We start from the raw sequence: 19,680 nt of genomic DNA, 5'->3' as shown, positions 1-19,680 counted from the left end.
ACTTAGCAGTTAAAAGAACTTGTTATGCAATCACAACGACTGGAGTTTTGATTACAGCATCCATGTAACAAGCTGAATTAGGTATCCCGCACACACCTCAAGCCTGGCTAGGCATCCCGCACACACTTCAAGCCCTGCTGGGCATCCTGCACACTCCTCAAGCCCCACTGGGCATCCCGCACACACCTCAAGCCTGGTTGGGCATCTTGCACACTCCTCAAGCCCCTCTGTGCATCCCGCACACACCTCAGGCCCCACTGGGCATCCTGCACACTGGGCATCCTGCACACACCTCAAACCCTGCTTTGCATCCCACACACACCTGTGAGCCACGCTGGGCATTCTGCACACACCTCAGGTCCCATTGGGCATCCCGCACACACCTGTGAGCCCCGCTAGGCATCCTGCACACACCTGTGAGCCCCGCTAGGCATCCTGCACACACCTCAGGTCCCACTGGGCATCCCACACACACCTCAGGCCCTGCTGGGCATCCTGCACACACCTCAGCCCCCCTTGGCATCCTGCACATACCTCAGGCCCCGCTGGTCACCACACACACACATGTGAGCCCCGCTCCAAGGTGAGTGTCGATAGGAGGATCACTAGGGCTTGCTGGCTTCCAGGCTAACCAACACACAAGCCCCGAGCTCAGCGCGAGACCTTGCCTCAAACACAGACTAGGTAGAGAAGGTTACCCCATGCCCTCTTCTTGCTTCTGCACACACCTCAAGCCTGGTTGGGCATCTTGCACACTCCTCAAGCCCCTCTGTGCATCCCGCACACACCTCAGGCCCCACTGGGCATCCTGCACACTGGGCATCCTGCACACACCTCAAACCCTGCTTTGCATCCCACACACACCTGTGAGCCACGCTGGGCATTCTGCACACACCTCAGGTCCCATTGGGCATCCCGCACACACCTGTGAGCCCCGCTAGGCATCCTGCACACACCTCAGGTCCCACTGGGTCACTCTTTCACATACATGTACACATGCATTCATACACAGGGACACATATTCACACAACTAATTTTTTTTTTTAATTTAGGAAAAAGAGATGATCCAGCTAAGTAGGTTTCCCAGTTGTCAGTCCCATCACATACATCATGGCGTAGGCTGAGGAGCTGCCAGGGGAAACAGCCAGGCCTGCTCCTCAAGTGCAGGTCTGCCAAGCTCTGCTCTGACCCTCACTTTGTTCCAATCCTTTAATCTCGGTGTCTAGGCTCTTCTTTTGAAAAAAAAAAAAAACCACAGAAATAATGGTCCATCTCAGAGCTGTGCTATCAGAACCAGCTAATTAGAGCTTGTTGTGGGTTTTAGGCTGCTGTTTTGCTGTAGATCCAAGAATAATTAAAAGGTTCAGCCATGGAAACTCACGTGCACATTAGGACTCTCAAAACCACCAGCGTATGGCCATTTTAGCCGTGAGGCAAATGGTGCACAGCTGACTCTCGCAGCGGCTAGAGGAATGGTGTCTTTATGTTGATCTCATTTTATTAGCTAAAGTTTGCTCAGGAGAAGGAAATGTCAATAAATTTCTGGTTTGCATGACTTTAAAATGCAGATCTTCTTTCTGTGTTAACTTCCTGTTGAGCAGGTGCCTGTGCTATGGCCAGCAGCCACACCTGTGCTGCCACACGAGGGTCTCTAGACCTCCACCTTCCATGGGTTCTTCTGGTTCCCCTGGCGAGCAGCAGTTGGCCTCCGTTTCTTGGCCAATGATCATTATGCGATGTGTTTTGTTTGTTTGTTATAACACAACCATATTTTAAAGTGTTCTATTCCTTAGTGTCACCTGTGTCCCCCTGGCCCACGAAACTCCTCCAACAGCCTTAATTTTGGATGCTCGGAGTGGGGGCCCTCTCCCTCTTCTGCCTCAGGAGCCTTCCCCTCTTACAGATGGAGTCACCCTCAAGGCACCACAGGTAGGAGCACCCTCCAGTGTTGTTTCTAGACCCGTGGTTCTCAGAGTGAGACACCCCCTGGTCCCTACCTCCACCAAGCAGCATCCACCTCACTCTGGGGGCTTGTTTGGGGTACCCCCACCCTCCTTCATCCCAGGCTCTGGAGTGGGGCCAGTAATCTGTTTTTACCCATCCTAACCCCTTAAAACTTGGGAACGTCCTCTCTCAGCTGTGGTTCATTGAGCAGTGTGGGAGTGGAGCCTAGGTAGCCCCGACTCAGGGCTACTCCAGCGCTCCCCATCCATCCCCGTGAACACTCAGTAAATTAGCACATTGAAGAGTCTATTGTTTTCATAGGCGGTGGCTGTTTGACATGGTGGAGTATTAATTCTCTTCCCCTGATGGAGTGTAGAATTTTGAGAAGAGCTGGTGCAGCCAGTAAATTGTTAGGCATCCCCTGTTTAGGTGGGGAATTCTCAATAAACATTCACCAATTATCATCTAGTCCTGGGGGGTTAAATTTGGTAAGGTCATGATGTGCTTTTACCATAAGTCATTGAAAAAAAAATCACAGGAATTATTGCATAAACCCAAGAGGGCTCTTCTCGGTCCCCTAGCGGTGACAGCAGAAGAATGGAGGAAGTTGTCTAAATGAAATGGACGCAGTAAAGAAGCCAAAACAGCTGCCCTGCAGGTGAAAAGAGAAAGTTAGTTTTAAACCAATGAGGCTCTCTCAGGACAGTAGAGAAAAGTGGGAGGGGGAGGGAGGTCGGGTTTTCCAGAGTTTTAAAGGGGTACGTGGCAGGAGGGGAGCCGGTAAACTGAGGTGAAGGCTTTGAAGTGTATACCACGTGCTTGTGAGTAGGGATTGAAGGATCCTAGAGGCTAGTATAGACCTTGATCTGCTCATAGGTGCAGGTTAATGGAGGAGCCTAAAGTTCTTTTTGCCAGACATAAGGAGACTGACTCCTTTTAGAGGTAGGAACTATTTTCTCAAGTCCCTGTGGGAATGCTGTCTTTTATCTAACCGCCAGACTTGGTAAAGGAAATTGTGGGGACCAGACATTCTCATAGGAGATCTTGTAGCTCAGTGAGGGGGCTGAAATGAAGTCCTGGTTTTGCCCTCACTGGAAAGATGGATAGAGGCCTCTAAGACAGCTCCCAAGGGGGGAAAAAGGCATTGATGACCACACTGATGACCGGAGTCCCATCCCTGGGATGTTGGTGGAAGGAGAGATCAGATTCCTGAAAGTCGCCCCTTTGCCACCGAATGTTTGCTATGGTGGCTCCACTCCAATGTGCAAATACGTGTGATAAAAATAGTTTGAAAGATGTTAAACTTTCCCAGCGGGGGCAGTGGTGTTACTGCTGAAGTTTTTGAGTTAAAAGAGCAGGACATATTCTCTTAGGCCAACAACTCTGGGCTCGGTTGTGCTTGGGGGCGGGTGGGGAGTGGCAGAGGGTGTACCCAGAATGAGGTGCCCTTCCCCACCAAATAGAGCTTGTGTGGGGTCAACTTTCTACCCACACCAAGGTGTCCTCAACAGCTTGTCCATGTGTGAGTCAAAAGAGGTAATCCCTATGAATAGTAACAATATTACAGGTTCCCAGAAAACAAGCTGAGGTAAGTTACCTGCAGAGGGGTTTTAAAACATCACAGCTTGAGGTAGAAGGCAAGCCTTCAGGCTGTGGGTTGAGCTTCCTCAGGAGAGACAGCCATCAGGGATAATATAAAGGGAGGGCTGACCGAAGGGTCGGGACCTTCAGTTAACTAAATGCTGGAAGAGTTACACCATTCAACAGGCAGCAAGCTAGGGTCTTGAAGGAAAACGTTTTCAATTTCAAAGAGCAAAGGGTAAGGATAAGTGCTCTCCACAAATAGTTCTGGGGTGTGGGTAAGTTCTGTACTGCTAGGAATATTTTCTAACAGAGCCTCTCTGCTGGTGCAAAGGATTCCAATCAGACCAGATTAAACCACATTAAATGCCTGTGTTTAATAGATAGCTGACCTGGGTAGCTGGGAGCATGTCAGGGATTCTTTGGATGTAGGGGTGTGACAAGGAGTTGAGGTGATATTTATGACCAACATTTTAAATGTAATACTAAGTTGGAAGTGACACCCCATCCTGCCAAGTGCTTGGACTCCAACTCCCAGCCTGCCAAGCGCTGACCCCTCCCCAGGGAGGGTCAGGACCAGTCCCACAAGGTATTTAGGGTCGCACTGGAAAAAAGAAACTCGTGGTTTTAGGTTCGAGTGTGCGCTTCCTCTTTCTTCCCCCGCCAGGCTCCTGGCCACCCGGGACAGCCGTCTGTTAATCACAGGCATTTAATTTGGTTTAATCTGTTCTGATTGGAATTCCTCCTGCCTGCCCAGAGGCTCTGGCTTGTCTTAACATGCACCGTGTGACCTAGCCTGCATAGTAGACCTCAGGCAGGCCCTGAGGAGACTCTAACTCAGGACAGCAGCAATTAGCCCCCAGGAGGCTCCCAGGAGGTCTGAGACGCGGAGAAAGCCAGGCATGGCTTGATTTGGGAAAGGGAGAGCATCATGTAGATTTGCCATGTGATCAAAAGTTTCCTCAAAAAATGGGAGCCTACTTCTTACACAAACTCATGTATTGAGCCTCATGGCTGGCAGCGTGTTTGGCTAGTCCTTCGGCAAACATACTGCACATTTCTGTTGGGCACGTACCCAGGCATGTAACTGCTGTGTCATGCGTTTGGCTTTGATAAATACCACTGAAATTACCCGGCACAAGCGAGGATGGATCACAAAACCCACTTTAGGAGTTTATTAAGAGAGACAAGGACATTGAGGAAGTTGGAGCAGGGAGAGAGCATAGAGCAGGCGCGTCCAGCTTTTAGAGGGTGCCTAGTGCATGCGCACAGGGGCTTACACTGTGTCATGCATAGGTGATATGACCGTGCTGCACATAGGTCACGTAGGGCTTTGTAGAAGGAAGCAGCGGGGCTGCGTCCCGCCACCCGGCCGCCGGCTAGCTTTACACCCGAAATAATTACACGGAAACTGTATTCTTTTAAAACACTGCCTGGCCCATAGTTTCAGCCTCTTATTGGCTAATTCTCACATCTTCCTTTAACCCATATTTAGTAATCCATGTAGCACCACGAAGTGTGGCTTACCAGGAGAGATCTTAACCTGCGTCCATCTCAGAGAGGAGAATCATGGAGACTCACTATGGTGACTGCCTGAAGCGTCTCCCCAACTCTCCCAGAATTCTGTTCTGTCTATTCCGCCTACCTAATTTTCTGTTCTCTTAAAGGGACAAGGCAGTATCTTTATTAATAATGAAAGTAACACATAGACACTCCTCCATCATTTCCCCTTTTTCTGTTTAAACAAAAAAGAAAGGTTTTAACTTTAACATAGTAAAATTACATATAACAAGCAAGAATTACAGTTACAATATTTATATCTATTTTTTATCTTTTATCATAACTAAGGAAAACTATAACTACCTATTTATTCTTCAACTCCATCAAAGACTCCAGAAGGATATAATGCTACCTAAGTAAACAAGAAATAAGTAACTTATAAAACTCTAGAAATGACAGAGACAACTCGCTGCCTGGACAGTCACCCAAAGTTCCTCTGTACCGTTGGGGCATCCATCTTCAGCCTATAGGCCCATAAGTATCCAGCAGACATTTCCATGAAGCAGGAAATTCCAAAGACAGTTCAGTCACTTTCTGCTGTGTCCTGCAGAACGTCTCGCAGACTCTTTAATGAATCAGGAACCCCAAAAGGCCATCTCACCTTTAGGCAAGTTCAGCAGTCCTCTTTCTGTGGGTTCCTTGTGTCCAGTTTATGCAACAGTCCAGGCAAGAGCAGTTTCTTGCCCAAATGGCTAACAAACTCCATAAGTAGCCTCTTCGATGCCCATCTTCCTCTCGAAGTAGATTGGTGCTGCCAGGAGCAGACGTGTCTCATTGTCATGAAAAACCCTAAGTTATTAAAACATTAAATGCCATATTCTGCAGTCTTTGAAAGATATGAAGAATGCCTATCTGAAATATATCTATGCACATCTAGAAAATCTAACTAACATGACTACAAGTTTGACTATTGAAAGATATGAAGAATGCCTATTTAACTAAAGTATATCTCTATATATCTAGAAAATCTAACTAACATGACTACAAGCTTGACTATTATCGATGATTATCCATTAACAACCTTTATTTCCTAATTATACATTACAGTTTTTAAAATGAACTACACAATCACAATAGTTTAATCAAGATCAGAAAGACATACATATAACAAAATTGACCTTAAAATCCATACCAATGCAAATTATTCATATCTATATCATCTCCCCCTTTAAATGTAAAAGAACATTTATAAACAATATTTGGGAAAATGGGCGCAGTTATTTCTCTCCAAACTGCTTCCTGCTGAATGGGGGCGCTGTTATTTAGGTCTTTTATGGCCTAACCTGTGTGCTAGGTTCCTCTCAGTTGGCAGTTGAGTGAAGTAATTTTTTGAAGATGTTCACAGCAACCTTTCAGGAGGGCGTGGTCTATCATACCATATTGGGATAGAAGCAATCCACAGAGTCTCGTCCTCTGTGAAAACAAAAGAAGAAACTCTTTTCCAAAGCATCATGTTCTTAGATCCTGAAGTCATACCGTTAAGATGTCCATTCTGGTCTAGACTGGCAGCCCATATAATGAAATGTCTCTCTGTATTTAGCTCCTTTACAGTCAAAAATTTCAAAGAAAACACAATAAAATACATAATCCAGACTCTCTGTGAATTTTCCATTTTTACGTGGCTTATTTTTACTCTATCGCCTGTTTCCAGCCAAGTCTAAACCTTAACTGCACTGTTATCATGGTAATTACGATAGATCCTGCCTGAGATCAGCACAGTTCAGCATGGCGGAGCAGAGCCAGAGCCGCTCCTGCCTCAGTCATTTGGTGCCCCTGAGCCGCACACAGTTCCAGGCACACAGCAGTACACATTGCAGCCGCACTCAGCAGTTTAATTCTGAGACTGAGCGTACAGCACAGAAACTCTTTTCATCCAAGTTACAGCCAAATCTGACACGCAGAGCACTGCGCAGTCTGAAAACATCTCTCTCTGTGGCTGCAGGAATCCGCCATGCTCTCCCGCTCGCCTAAGCCTGATTTCGCCATCTGCCCAGGTGCAGGCGGGGAGCTCTGAGCCATTGGCACGGTCTCAGAGCACTCTCCTTCCTATCCCAAGCGGGAACACAAATATCCAGGCCCATAAAAGCCACTGAAATGCTTTATAGCCAGAGTTCGCGCTGGCTGCACAGCACCAGGAAGCCGCGTTTTAAAATGACTCAGCTTTTTCTCTGCCGCTATTGCCAAAACAGGAAATCTCTCTACAGCACGTCCAGGCAAACAGCAAAAAGCTGTGTTAAACTCTCTCTCTCCTTTATTTAAAGCCCTCTCAGGTTTTTAAGTGGATTTAGTCACCACGTTGGAGCGCCAATCTGTAGAAGGAAGCAGCGGGGCTGCGTCCCGCCACCCAGCCGCCGGCTAGCTTTACACCCGAAATAATTACACGGAAACTGTATTCTTTTAAAACACTGCCTGGCCCATAGTTTCAGCCTCTTATTGGCTAATTCTCACATCTTCCTTTAACCCATATTTAGTAATCCATGTAGTACCACAAGGTGTGGCTTACCAGGAGAGATCTTAACCTGCGTCCATCTCAGAGAGGAGAATCATGGAGACTCACTATGGCGACTGCCTGAAGCGTCTCCCCAACTCTCCCAGAATTCTGTTCTGTCTATTCCGCCTACCTAATTTTCTGTTCTCTTAAAGGGACAAGGCAGTATCTTTATTAATAATGAAAGTAAGACATAGACACTCCTCCATCAGGGCTTGAGGTGGCTATAGAAGTTGCCTGAGCTCTTGTTGGTGCATGCACGGCACTGGAGCCCAGAAGTGCCGGCCAGAGTGCTGGATGATGGAAACCATAACAACCGCCAGTTTTCTAGCGTGATTAACCAAGCCTCCTTCCCTAATCACCCCCAAATGTCTGCTCGTGCCTCAGTTTCTCTATTCTGTAGGTGAGAAACATTTGGTTTGCATCTAATTCTCGCTGTGTGTGGTTGCAAACAAAGCTCCTATCAACACTTGTCTGAAGGCATCTGTAGGAATCCGGCAGCTGTCCTTCTCAACACCGAGCTTGCTTCAGTGGTTTAGCCTGTTTCTAGAGCTGCTATAGCAGGATGCCAAGGCTGGGCAACTTACAGAGAGAAGGGTTTTACTTAGGTCATGGCTCTAGAGGCTGGCAAGTACAAGACCAGGTACCTGGCGAGGATCCCTGGCATATCATGACATGGCTGAAGGTGCCACATGGCTGAACTTGGGTTCCAGTAGCAATTGTTCAAGAGAAAAGGGGCCAAGGCAGCTGGTGCTTCCTAACAGTTCACTCTGACCCACCCTGTGGGGAAGGACTCACTTCTGTACATGTCTTTAATCTGTTTACAAAGCTCTGGCCCCATAATCTAACTGTGTCCCTTAAACTCCGCCCCTCAATACTGCATTGAAGAATTAAGTCTCACCATGAGTTTTTGTAGGAGCTAACAATAGTAACATCTCATGTCCTAATCATTCAAAGTTCTTCAGTTTGAGAGTCCCTCCTTCCCCCTTTTTTTTGTCCTCTTAGAATCAAGTAACCCTGAGAGGATTCATACCACACCTGGGCCAACATGTCTTTGTCATCCATTTTTATCAAAAAGAACATCCAACGTTCCCAACAGAGGTGTTTGTGGATGGAGGAAGACCACGGTCAGGTGAGCAGCCTTGATTAGGCTCCGTGACATGTTCCCGATGTCACGAGCAGGCTCCATGACATGTTCCCGATGTCATGAGTGTGTTCCACGACATGTACCCGATGGCACGAGCAGGCTCCGTGGGCTCCGTGACATGTTCCCTATGCCACGAGCGGGCTCCATGACATGTGCTTGATGATGTCCTTGCAGCCGTGTGACAGCATGTCTCGCTCCCTTTCCAGGTTCCTTCCTTGCCTCCTTTTGCCCTCATTTACTCGGATGCCGGAACCAAGTGATCTCCAGTGGCCAGGTGGAGTTCGACATCTCAGAAGCAGAGGTAGCTGTGACGGTGAAGGTTCCAGAAGGAAAGTCCTTGACACTGGTGCGTTCTGCTTAGCCTTCAGCGTGCTCCATGGTCAGTCATCGTATGTTAGGCTCCTGCCAGTACTTTCTCCTAGGAATTAATTCCGTTTAGTGGAAAAGTTGGTTATTTGTAGAAAAGTATGCTTTGTAAACCCATAAAAATAAAACCATGTGACAATCACAGCCAGGAGAATAGGAATGACAGAGAGTAAATGACTGGCCTAGGTCCAGCCTTCACTTACTCCTTGGCCCTACTGGCCTCTTTCTGAAACTTTTACTCTCCTGGTTACTGTCACTTTCTCATGTTCCCCTTTGGTGATTTTCCTTACCCTGATTTCCATATGTTGATGTGCCCAGGATCCACTCTGAGACCCTGTGACATATCTCTGTGAACATCATCTGTGCCTAGTGTGTCTGTTCCTGCTTTGTGGGAATAGCACCCATGTCTCTGAACTCACTCTTGATCTTGCCTGAACTCCAACCCCAACAACTGACCATCAGGGTCTCCTCTGACTTTGCCTGAGCTTTCTCCAGGGTCTCTCACGCTGTTCCTATTGTTGAACCTGCATCTCTTTGGTCCATCCACTTCGTTCTGGTTCCCTCACCTCACTCTGGAATTAATGGCCCGTCCTCCCCACTTCTAGTTCATCTTCCATCCATGCCTCCTCTGTCCCATGTCCCCTTTGCTGCACTAATTGTTGTTCTACTTGGTCTTCATTAAAAAAAAATCCGGAACCAGATATTGGCGTAATCACTGAAAGATCAGAGAGAGAAAGGGGCAAGTCACAGCCAACTCTTGCCTTGCTAAAGCCTCAGCTGAAAAAGGGTATCCGGTCTCTACAATTCCTCAGACTGAATGCTGTCTCTATGACTCCTCCACCTTACATTCCTCTCTCTGCCCAGCCATATCACTTCCTGTCTCTGCTCCTAAGTGCTGGGGTTAAAGGTGTGAGCCACCACTGCTCTGCTTTGTTTTTCTTTTAGACAGATTCTATTTTGTGTAGCCCAGCATAGCCTTGAACTCACAGAGATCCATCTGCCTCTGTCTTCTGAGTGCTGGGTTTAAAGCTGTGTGCCACCACTGCCTGGCTCTATGGCTGACTAGTGTGGCTAGCTCCACACTCTGATCTTCAGGCAAGCTTTATTTGTTAAAGTAGAAACACAGTATCACCACACCCCTTTCATTCTCTGGTCATAGTCATTATTCAAAAGCTCACAGACTTGACATTTTTGACAATGCCAGCACATTTCTTGTGCTCTTTTCTAGAATCTTCTACCTACATTTGTACCTGACAAAATCCTGTTGACCAGTGATCCTGGCTTTGAGTTAATTCAGCATTCCTTAAGGCTACTCTGTGGCCCTCCAGTCTGTGCCTGTGCCTCCTCCTCCTCCTCCTCCTCCTCCTCTTCCTCATCCTCTTCTTCCTCCTCCTTCTACCTCTCCCCCTCTCCCTCTTTCTCTCCCCCTCCCCCTCTCTCTTAATTCAGCATTTCCTTAAGGATACCTAGAAAGCTGGGAAGAGCCCACTTGTTTCTGCTCTTTAAGCCTGGCTCAGTGATTTACAAACCCCACAAGGCCACGCCTCCTAAGCCTCCCCAGACAGTGCTACCAGCTAGAAATCAAATGTTCAAATACATGAGCTATGCAGGACATTCTCATTTATACCACAAATACTAAATAAACTTCAGAGGAAGGCCACGATAATAGGTTCCCTGTTGGCTCCGCAGCTCCAGTTTGCTTATCTTTAAAATATAAAGCAGTGACCCCCAGGAGTCCCACACATGTGTTACGTGTTGTCCCAGTCACCCCGACAGGCTCTGCTAGGCTCCTTGAACTAACCACCACTCAGCACTGGGATTCCTTGTTCCTTGGAGCAGATGCTTCCAGAGTCCTGCTTGTGCCCACTGTTCCTTAGCAACTGCACTGAGTCTTTACCCCACCTCGGGTTTGCTGCTGTGCTTGCTCTGTAAATCCCGTCTTGCTGGCATTTGGATCCACAGGAAAGGATGTGGGGTCATTCTCTTCCTCCTTCTCTGGCCTTGGCTTTCCTTTAGGTCCGTGTTCTAGTGGTGCCGGCAGAGAATTATGACTACCAAATACTTCACAGAACATCAGTGGACAAGTCCTTTGAGTTCATCAGCAATTGTGGAGGAGACAGCTTTTATATTGAGTGAGTGTTGTTTTGTGGGAGGGCTCTGGCATGATCGTATTCCCAACTGGAGGTCTGGAGTTGGCCTCTCCTCACCACCCAGGAGAGCAGTGGGGCTGGCGTCTCAGGAAGGTGATGCCGTTCACTGTGCCCACCACTCTGTGGGAGACCTCGACATGTACCATCTGTGCAACCTTGAACTCAGCAGAGGCCTACCCTCACCTCAGGATTAGGGACCAATTAGGAGAATCTTTTGCACCTTGCTAATTCCCACTGGCTGCTGTATATACTAAAAGATCCCGCCCAGGGCATCTTCCCTGGCAATCACCTCTGTGATGGGGACTGTCCAGAGCTGTGCCCTTTGTGCCCTGTCTTCTCTCATCCCTAGGTGCTAAGAGCACAACAGCCCCAATACCTGCTCTGCTGTGGAATCCAGTGCCCCTAGAAGCTTCTAGAAGGAGCCAGGAGCTCCAGAGACCCTGAAGACGGTGTCTTCTTGTACAGTGATAGTAAAAGCTCAGGCCCCACAGTCCAACCACAGTAGATTTAAGTGACATCTCATCTGCTCCATACTGCTCATCCTCAGGAATGACCACAGTTAAGGTCCCTAATCTGGGAGATGACTCGCCTGGCAGGACGACTGTGAGGCTCCAATAATTGACAGTTCTCAGCCCGTCATTATCTTTCCACACCGCAGCTTGTCCTGCAGCTGCTTCAGCACCCGTTCCACTGGTCCCCCCCCCCCCCGGCCATTCCTGTGATGCCCTCTCCTGGAGCAGACATTGGGGACAGGGTGGCTGTCATTGGCTGAAACCACACTGGGGTCAATTTTCACTTCTTCCCAAACTCTAGTGCTCAGCGCCCCCACCCGCAGAGATGCTGCCAGGTGGACCCAGTTGGAAAGGGAAGTTGAGGAAGGATGCATATTCTAGATTATCACCATGAGTGGTTCTGTTTTCACAGCCCCCAGGCAGCCTCTGGATTCTGTAAGAATGCTGCAAGGTCCCTGGTAGCCTTTTACCATAACGGTGCTCTGCCTTGTGAGTGTCACCCTGCTGGGGCTGCCGGCCAGCACTGCAATCCTGAGGGTGGACAGTGCCCTTGCCGGCCCAACGTCATCGGGAGGCAGTGCACGCACTGTGCAACAGGCCACTACGGATTTCCACACTGCAAGCGTAAGTGACCCTGCCCACTGCCCGGCTTCTGAAGCCTTCTCTAGTCCCGACGACGATACTCATGCATGGCAGGACTTCTCAGATGCCTTCATTTTGGACACACATCTTGGGGCCTATGATGAGGTCCTGATTCAAGAGACCTAGTCTGGTCACTGTAGTCCTTATAAACATGCAGGCTAGCTCATGCCCTGTGTCTACAAACTGGTCTGAGCGGCAAGGCTTGAGGGCATAAACATAAATGTGAATGTATACTTATCACATGGATAGCTTGGTCCCTTTCCTCTCAAAAGTCCTTTTCAGGTTGTGTAATTCAATGAAAACTTGGTTCAGAAAGGACATTCAAAGTCTCATGGGTGTATACTCATTAAATTAGGAACCCTTGTGTTTTTACTTAAGAACTACCCTGTGGTCCGATGCCCTGGGTCAGCCCATGCCATAAGTGGCAGTGAGAGACAGGTGTGCAGAGCGCCACGGGACAATCTTTGTCTGAACAAACAAGAATGTCACTGCTGCAGACTGTGCTGACCATGGGCCCTGGACCTGCAGGGCTTTGGGAAGCTGCGGAGCTGCTCTAGAATGTCTTGAACGTTCCCTACTTGATGCCTTCTAGAGCTTTCTGTTGAACAGTAGGCCCATGTTGGAATGGGATACCAGCAGCCTGGTAGGTTTGTGGAGTACGTAGCCTAGAGCCAGTTAGTTCAGCTGTTCCTCACTTGGAGGCCGCACACTGTTATCCCCTGGGAGCCTTGGTATGGCTGGCTCAGATCAGCATGGACAATGATGCCCATAGAGAAGGGGAAGGAAAACATGTCTCCAAACTCCATGGGAACTCCAGGAAATCCCAGTGGTCTGTATAGTCCAACTCTTATGCAGTGTCTCTTAATCCCTCGGCAGCTTGCAACTGTGGCAGACGCCTTTGTGAAGAGGAGACGGGGAAGTGCCTCTGTCCACCCCGCACAGTCAGGCCCCAGTGTGAAGTCTGTGAGGTGAATGCCTTCAACTTCCACCCCCTGGCTGGGTGTGAAGCCTGCAACTGCTCCAGGAAAGGCACTGTCGAGGCGGCCATTTCTGAGTGTGACAGGGACAGCGGGCAGTGCAGGTGAGCCATGGCCCACTAGTGTGCCGGATCCTGTCACCTGGGCACAGCCTGGTCATTCCCATTCTTCACTTCCCACCTGTGCACAGTGACGGCATCAGGATGGAGCCTCCCAGAAAGCATGGACTTTGGTGGGTAAATTGCTTGGTTCATCCAGATTTAGGGCAGCCAGGCAGAGCCCCAGGTGGTAGGCTACCACTTACCTCAAAGCCGAGCGGCCTTGCCCACTTCCCCCACCACGTTGCCACAATAGGATTGTGCCAGGATCCCCCTGTCTTGATGGTTGGCTTTGATTGCCCTTTGGCATAATGTAGAGTTGTCTGGAAAGAGTCTCCACTTGATCTAGACAGTCCCTTCCCATGCGACTCTCGACTGTGTCAAGTTAACACAATTAACCATCACAGGCCTTCAAAGCAGGGTTTATTGGTTGTGGGGAACCAGGCAGGGTTGGGATCTTCAGGAACCACTGCGGTTCAGCGCACGATGGCTGAGAAATTGTGACTGTATTAGTTATTTGTTCCTGTTGCGGTGTTACAATGCCCTAGCAAGAGTAAGTAAAAGAGAAAGTTTGAGAATCTGGTCCATTATGCTGGGGAAGGCTCTTAAATGACCTAATCCCACACATCTGTAGCCAGGAAGCAGGGTTGATGAATTCCAGCACTCAGCCTGCTCTCTCCTTTTTATGCAGTACTAAGGATTTCAACCTGTATGTTTATTATAAGGACACCAATCAGGCCAGCAAATCCTATGATAGCTCCATCTTAATTATATCTACTAAGACGTATTTTCATGTTCACACCTTGGGTGAACACAGCTCAACTCTCCATTATAGCAATGGTTCGCTCTCCACGGAAGAACCCTTCCCCATACCTTCAGCAGTTGCCTGGTGCCTGCCAGCTCCTTTGGGTAGGGAGACATTGTATGGAAGTTGAGAGAAAAGCGAGTCATGGACCATCCTAAGGCTTTGAAACCACAATTAGTCCTGCCTGAGTCAACTAGCCAGTCAGCGATCAGGCATGGGCTTTCTAGTGATGTCTAGGCTTAATCACAGGAAGTGAAGAGCAAAGGAGCTGAGAAGTGGCAGGAAAACTGATGTTCAGACAGCTCAGTCGAAAACCTCCCCGCTGGCGAGAAGAACCCCAGGGTTTCCCAGGATTGCTGACACAACCAGGAAAGAGGGGTTTGAGAACCCTTAACACCAATTAAAGCAGTGGGAGATGATAGATGGGTTTGCTGAAGCACAGCATTTTAGGAAAATATCCTGAGGAATTTTAACAACCCACTGCCAGCAATGGTAATGTAACTGACTAGAAATTTCTTGGGAGCAAGGGATGTCTCACAGCTCTGGCTGGCAAAGGGACCTCACTGACGGGTGTCATGCTTAAATAAAATATGAAGCTGCTCACTTTGACAAATTGCCGAGAAGGCTGCATCACGTGATGGAAACATTACAATGTATGATCAAATGGCTTTGTCCTAGCAGAGTCCTTAGAGCTAGCATTAAAAAACAAAACAACTTTAGCAGTTCCCTATATACTATAAATTGCACAAATACCAATGTTTATACAGAAAAACCATTTAATTGCTTAAAATAGTAAATTATTTACAAAAATTTTCTTCATGAAATTTTTGTATGTATTTGTGTGTATGGTGTTTATATGATGTTTTCTGATAAATGTGGGCAAATTGTGTGTGTGTGTGTGTGATCAAAACTCAACCTCAGATTCTTTCTGTGGTCACCGTCCATATTAGTTTTGGAGATCTCATCTCTTACTGAGCCTGAAGCTTAGTCATTGGGCTGGGCTGGCCACCAGTGTGTCCTGAGGTCAATTTGTCTCCACTCCTGGCTTTTGAGGGTACTGGGGATCTGAACTCAGGATTTCTTGCTAACTTTACCCACTGAACCATCTCCCTACTCTCGTAAAAGACTTGTGTGAAAGCTGCTTCTCTGAGCACTGGAGATTTCCGGATGGCAGCAGGGACAATGGTGTATGATGGCACCAGGTGCCTGAGTGAGAGAGTCGTTAGTGACCCTGGTGCTTGCAGCCGAAGGGGAGACACAGCCTTTCTCAGCAACCCGGGCTTGCTGAGAGCTGAACCAGTGCATAAACACAAACCACAGCACTTGAAAATTAAAAATTAACACTTAAAGATTAGCATTTTCTGTTGTATTTCCTTCCGTCACTGTAAAGTTTGTCCTTCTTGCCAAGCCAAGCCATTACAGATGTTACTCGGTTTTAAAATGCACCAGTGTAAATGATTGTAACCCTCCACAATGCTCAGTCTTTACTCCAGACAAATGGTGTTATAATTTTAGGAAATTTAGGAATAACTCATTTAAAGCACAAAGCTGAATTTTCAGCCCACTTTCTTTTTGAAATTGATTTTATTGAGCTACTTATTTTTCACTGCTCCCCTCTCTTCCTCTCCCCTCTCCTTCAACCCTCTCCCAAGGTCCCTATGCTCCCAGTTTACTCAGGAGATCTTGTCTTTTTCTACTTCCCATGTAGATTAGATTTATGTATGTCTCTCTTAGGGACCTCATTGTTGTCTAGGTTCTCTGGAATTGTAGGCTGGTTTTTCTTTGCTTTATGTCTAAAAGCCACTAATGAGTGACTACATATGATATTTGTCTTTCTGGTCTGGGTTACCTCACTCAATATGATGTTTTCTAGATCCATTCATTTGCCTGCAACTTTCAAGATGTCATTATTTTTTCTGCTGTGTAGTACTCCATTGTGTAAATGTACCATATTTTCCTTATCCATTCTTGGGTCGAGGGGCATTTAGGTTGTTTCCAGGTTCTGGCTATGACAAACAATGCTGTTATGATCATGGTTGAGCACAAGCCCTTCTGGTACGATTGAGCATCCTTTGGGTATACACCCAAAAGTGGTATTACTGGGTCTTCAGGAAGGCTGTTTCCTAATTTTCTGAGAAATTGACACACTGACATCCAAAGGGGCTGTACCAGCTTGCATTCCTACCAGCAATGCAGAAGTGTTCCTTTTTCCCCACAACCTCTCCGGCATAAGTTGTTATCAATGTTTTTGATCTTGGCTATACTTTTAGGTGTAAGATGGAATCTCAGAGTTGATTTACATTTCTCTGATGACTAAGGATGTTGGACATTTCCTTAAGTGTCTTTCAGTCATTTTAGAGTCCTTAGTTGAGAGTTCTCTGTCTAGGTCTGTACTCCATTTTTTTAATTGGATTATGTGATCTCTTGATGACCAATTTCTTGAGTTCTTTGTATATTTTGGAGATCGGCCCCTCTGTCTGATGTTGCGTTGGCGAAGATCTTTTCCCATTCTGTAGGCTGTCGTTTTGTCTTGTTGACCTTGTCCTTTGCTTTACAGAAGCTTTTCAGTTTCAGGAGGTCGCATTTATTGTTTCTCTCAGTGTCTATTCTACTGGGATTATATTTAGGAAGTGGTCTCCTGTACTAATGCATTCAAGTGTACTTCCCACTTTCTCTTCTGTGATGTTCAGTGTGGCTGGCTTTATGTTGAGGTCTTTGATCCATTTGGACTTGAGACTTGAATTCTGATAGAGTAACTAGTGAGCAGACACAGGAAAGCTCGCCCTGCCATCCTGGATGCCAGTTTCCAGTGCGTTAAGAAACTTAGCAAAATCATCACTGACTTTGCTTCTAAGTTTAAACCTCTAATCTTATTTTCGTGCTCCGTCTCTGATGGCATCCAGACAACACTGTGTCAACTCTAGGTGTCTATCTGGCCAACCCCAGAGACTAAAGTTCTGACTGTGGGCCACTAGAACACAGTTCCAGTTTCTGTGTGGATTTAATGAAATAGAATAGTAGGAGAAATAAGAATTACCTGCTTTCAGTAATGGAAAATGAATACTATTTGACTCTTGAAATGCTTCCAAAGGTTATAATAGCCTTAGGAGGATTCTTAATCTGTGGCACAAACAAGGAAGCTGGGACCACTGCTCAGAGAAACTGCCTGTTGGGACTCACCCTCAGGCAGTTTGTTTTATGGGACTCACTCTCAGGCTGGTTTAAGGTAGAGTAAGGAGATGAAGGAGATGTGCCTCACCATGGATATCCAATGGAGCTAGGTGTCCCACGTGCTTTTTCAGAGAAGCCTGTTGGAAGGACTTCCATCTCAGCTGCCTCTCACAGATGAGCAGCCATGTAAGATGGAGGAGTAGAACCCAGAAAAAACTTGGTGTTCGTGGGATGGAAGTGTTTCCAGCCAGACTTAGCTACTAGGAAATGCAATTCCTTTGGTGATTGAACAAATACTAGGAATGGGGCACCAGGTAATGTGGTCAACAGGAATGTGGGGTCTCACACACTCCCCTGTTGTCCTTTATGTCCTGTGATGTCTGTCTCGCACCCCAGAATGACCTTTCTCGGGCTGTTTCCTTATCCCCAGTCCTGAGCTTACAGCAGGTTGTGTCCTGCCTCAGTCTCTTACCGGGTGACCTTAAGCAAACTCTTGCTCTCTTTTGGCCTTCATTCTTCTATAAAATAAAAAATATTCTTTGGACGATTCGGTATTTGTGTGCACACCCTTCAGACAGGGCCTGACACACACTCAACGCCTAGTGACTATTAGCTGTTGTTAGTGTTGGTGAGGGCCAGGGTTGTCTGCCTCTCTGTTTCCCTGAGGCCCACCCCTTCTGCACCTCTCAGACACACTCCCCCCTCATCCCCACTGGCTGTCATCACTACTTCACTACAAATGAGCCCACGTGAACTCTCTGACCGGCTTTACTTAGGACCACACCTCCTGAGTCCTGGGGCTCCTGTCCTCTCGCATACATAATGGAAGCAATTTTTAAGATTTTATTTGGTTTGTGTATAGATGCACATATCTGTGTCAGTATGGGTATTTGTATATATGTGTGTTCAGGGGCCCTCAGAGGCCAGAAGAGGGTGTTGGATCCCTTGGAGCTGGAGTTACAGGTATTTGTGACGTAGGTGTTGAGAACAGAACTCCAGTAATTATGACTGAACAGTAAATGCTCATAACCACTGAGCTGGCTCTACAGCCCCCAATGAAATAATATTTTTTAACTTTTTATTGATTCTTTGTGGATTTCACATCATGCACCCCAATCCCATTCATCTCCCTGTCTCTCCTTATCTGTTTCCACCCTCTACCCTTGCAACCTCCCCCACCAGAAGAAAACAAACAATGTCACCATGGTAGCTGTGGTGTGTCACGATATGTCACAGTATACCGTTTACCAGTTTTCCTTGCAAGTGTTCATTGCAATGAGTCATCGGCCTGGTCAGAGGCCTCTGGCCTCTGCTGTGCCATCAATACTAGCTCCTTGCCTGTGTCATGGAGGTCCTGCAGCTTTGGGTCTCAGGACCAGTCCCTCCATGTGCTCACATGTTGGGGCGGGCCAATTTAAAGCCCTGGATCTGGGTCTGGGTGGTAGCTGAGTTAGTCAGCCCTCCCACTGTCCTGCACCCTCACCACCAAGGCCTTGTGCTGCCTAAGCAAGGAGTGGAACCAGCTCACCTGCTCTCACCCCTTTGGAGCCAGTTCTCTCCCACTGCCCAGGTGAGGCGTGGGGCCAGTTTCCAGTGCTCATGCCCTCTAGGCCAGCTCTTCTACGCTCCAGTCACCAGGGCCAGCTCTACTGTGCTGCCCAGGCAAGGGTGGAGCCAACTCTGCACAGCCTTCAGACATTAGCATTGCCTCGGGTAGCAGCCCAGACCAGAGACGTTGGCATGGCCTTTGGTGGTAAGATGAGCCACGAACATTGCTACCACAGGGCCATGGACCCATGGTCCTCAGTCACGGCATGGGCCAGAACCTCACCATGGCCTCAGGTGGCAGTACAGGCTCTTCCTCACCCTAGTATCTCCAGTTCTGCCTCTCTTCACAGTGTGCAAATGGTTCCACTTCTTTCTTTCCCATCTTCCCAACACACACTTGCCTTTGCCATATGGTGGCAGGTGGCGGTCCCTTGGGTGTTTTCTGCCCTGCCCATATTACATGGAAGTGGGCAAGCAAGATAATATTTTCCAGGACTTTTAGTGAAAGCTCCCTCTTAGCGGATCCTTAGCTCCCAGATTCTACGTTCAGTCTGACTCCATGTTATTGTCCTGCCAGTCTTCCAAGCTTTTCAAGCTACCTCTCCTCTTAGACTTCAAGCTAATCTGCTGTGAAGTGACCACGGGGGGGGGGGGGAGGAGGGGAGACACCACGCAGACCACCAAAGAACTT

At 47.7% G+C, this 19,680-nt stretch overlaps 1 protein-coding gene across 1 annotated transcript in view; it reads left to right on the top strand.

Annotated features, from left to right (window-relative positions):
- Positions 1–19,680, top strand: part of Lama3 (laminin subunit alpha 3) — a 219,437-nt gene that overhangs the window by 108,196 nt on the left and 91,561 nt on the right. Inside the window, exons 27-32 of the mRNA XM_038330296.1 lie at positions 1,794–1,929; positions 8,579–8,705; positions 8,927–9,066; positions 11,103–11,218; positions 12,161–12,372; positions 13,267–13,471. Coding sequence (XP_038186224.1) covers positions 1,794–1,929; positions 8,579–8,705; positions 8,927–9,066; positions 11,103–11,218; positions 12,161–12,372; positions 13,267–13,471 — 936 coding nt within the window. The remainder of the gene's footprint in view (positions 1–1,793; positions 1,930–8,578; positions 8,706–8,926; positions 9,067–11,102; positions 11,219–12,160; positions 12,373–13,266; positions 13,472–19,680) is intronic.

Source organism: Arvicola amphibius, chromosome 5, assembly GCF_903992535.2.
Source record: "Arvicola amphibius chromosome 5, mArvAmp1.2, whole genome shotgun sequence".
Taxonomy (NCBI): domain Eukaryota; kingdom Metazoa; phylum Chordata; class Mammalia; order Rodentia; family Cricetidae; genus Arvicola; species Arvicola amphibius.
This window is presented reverse-complemented; position numbering and strand designations above follow the sequence as displayed.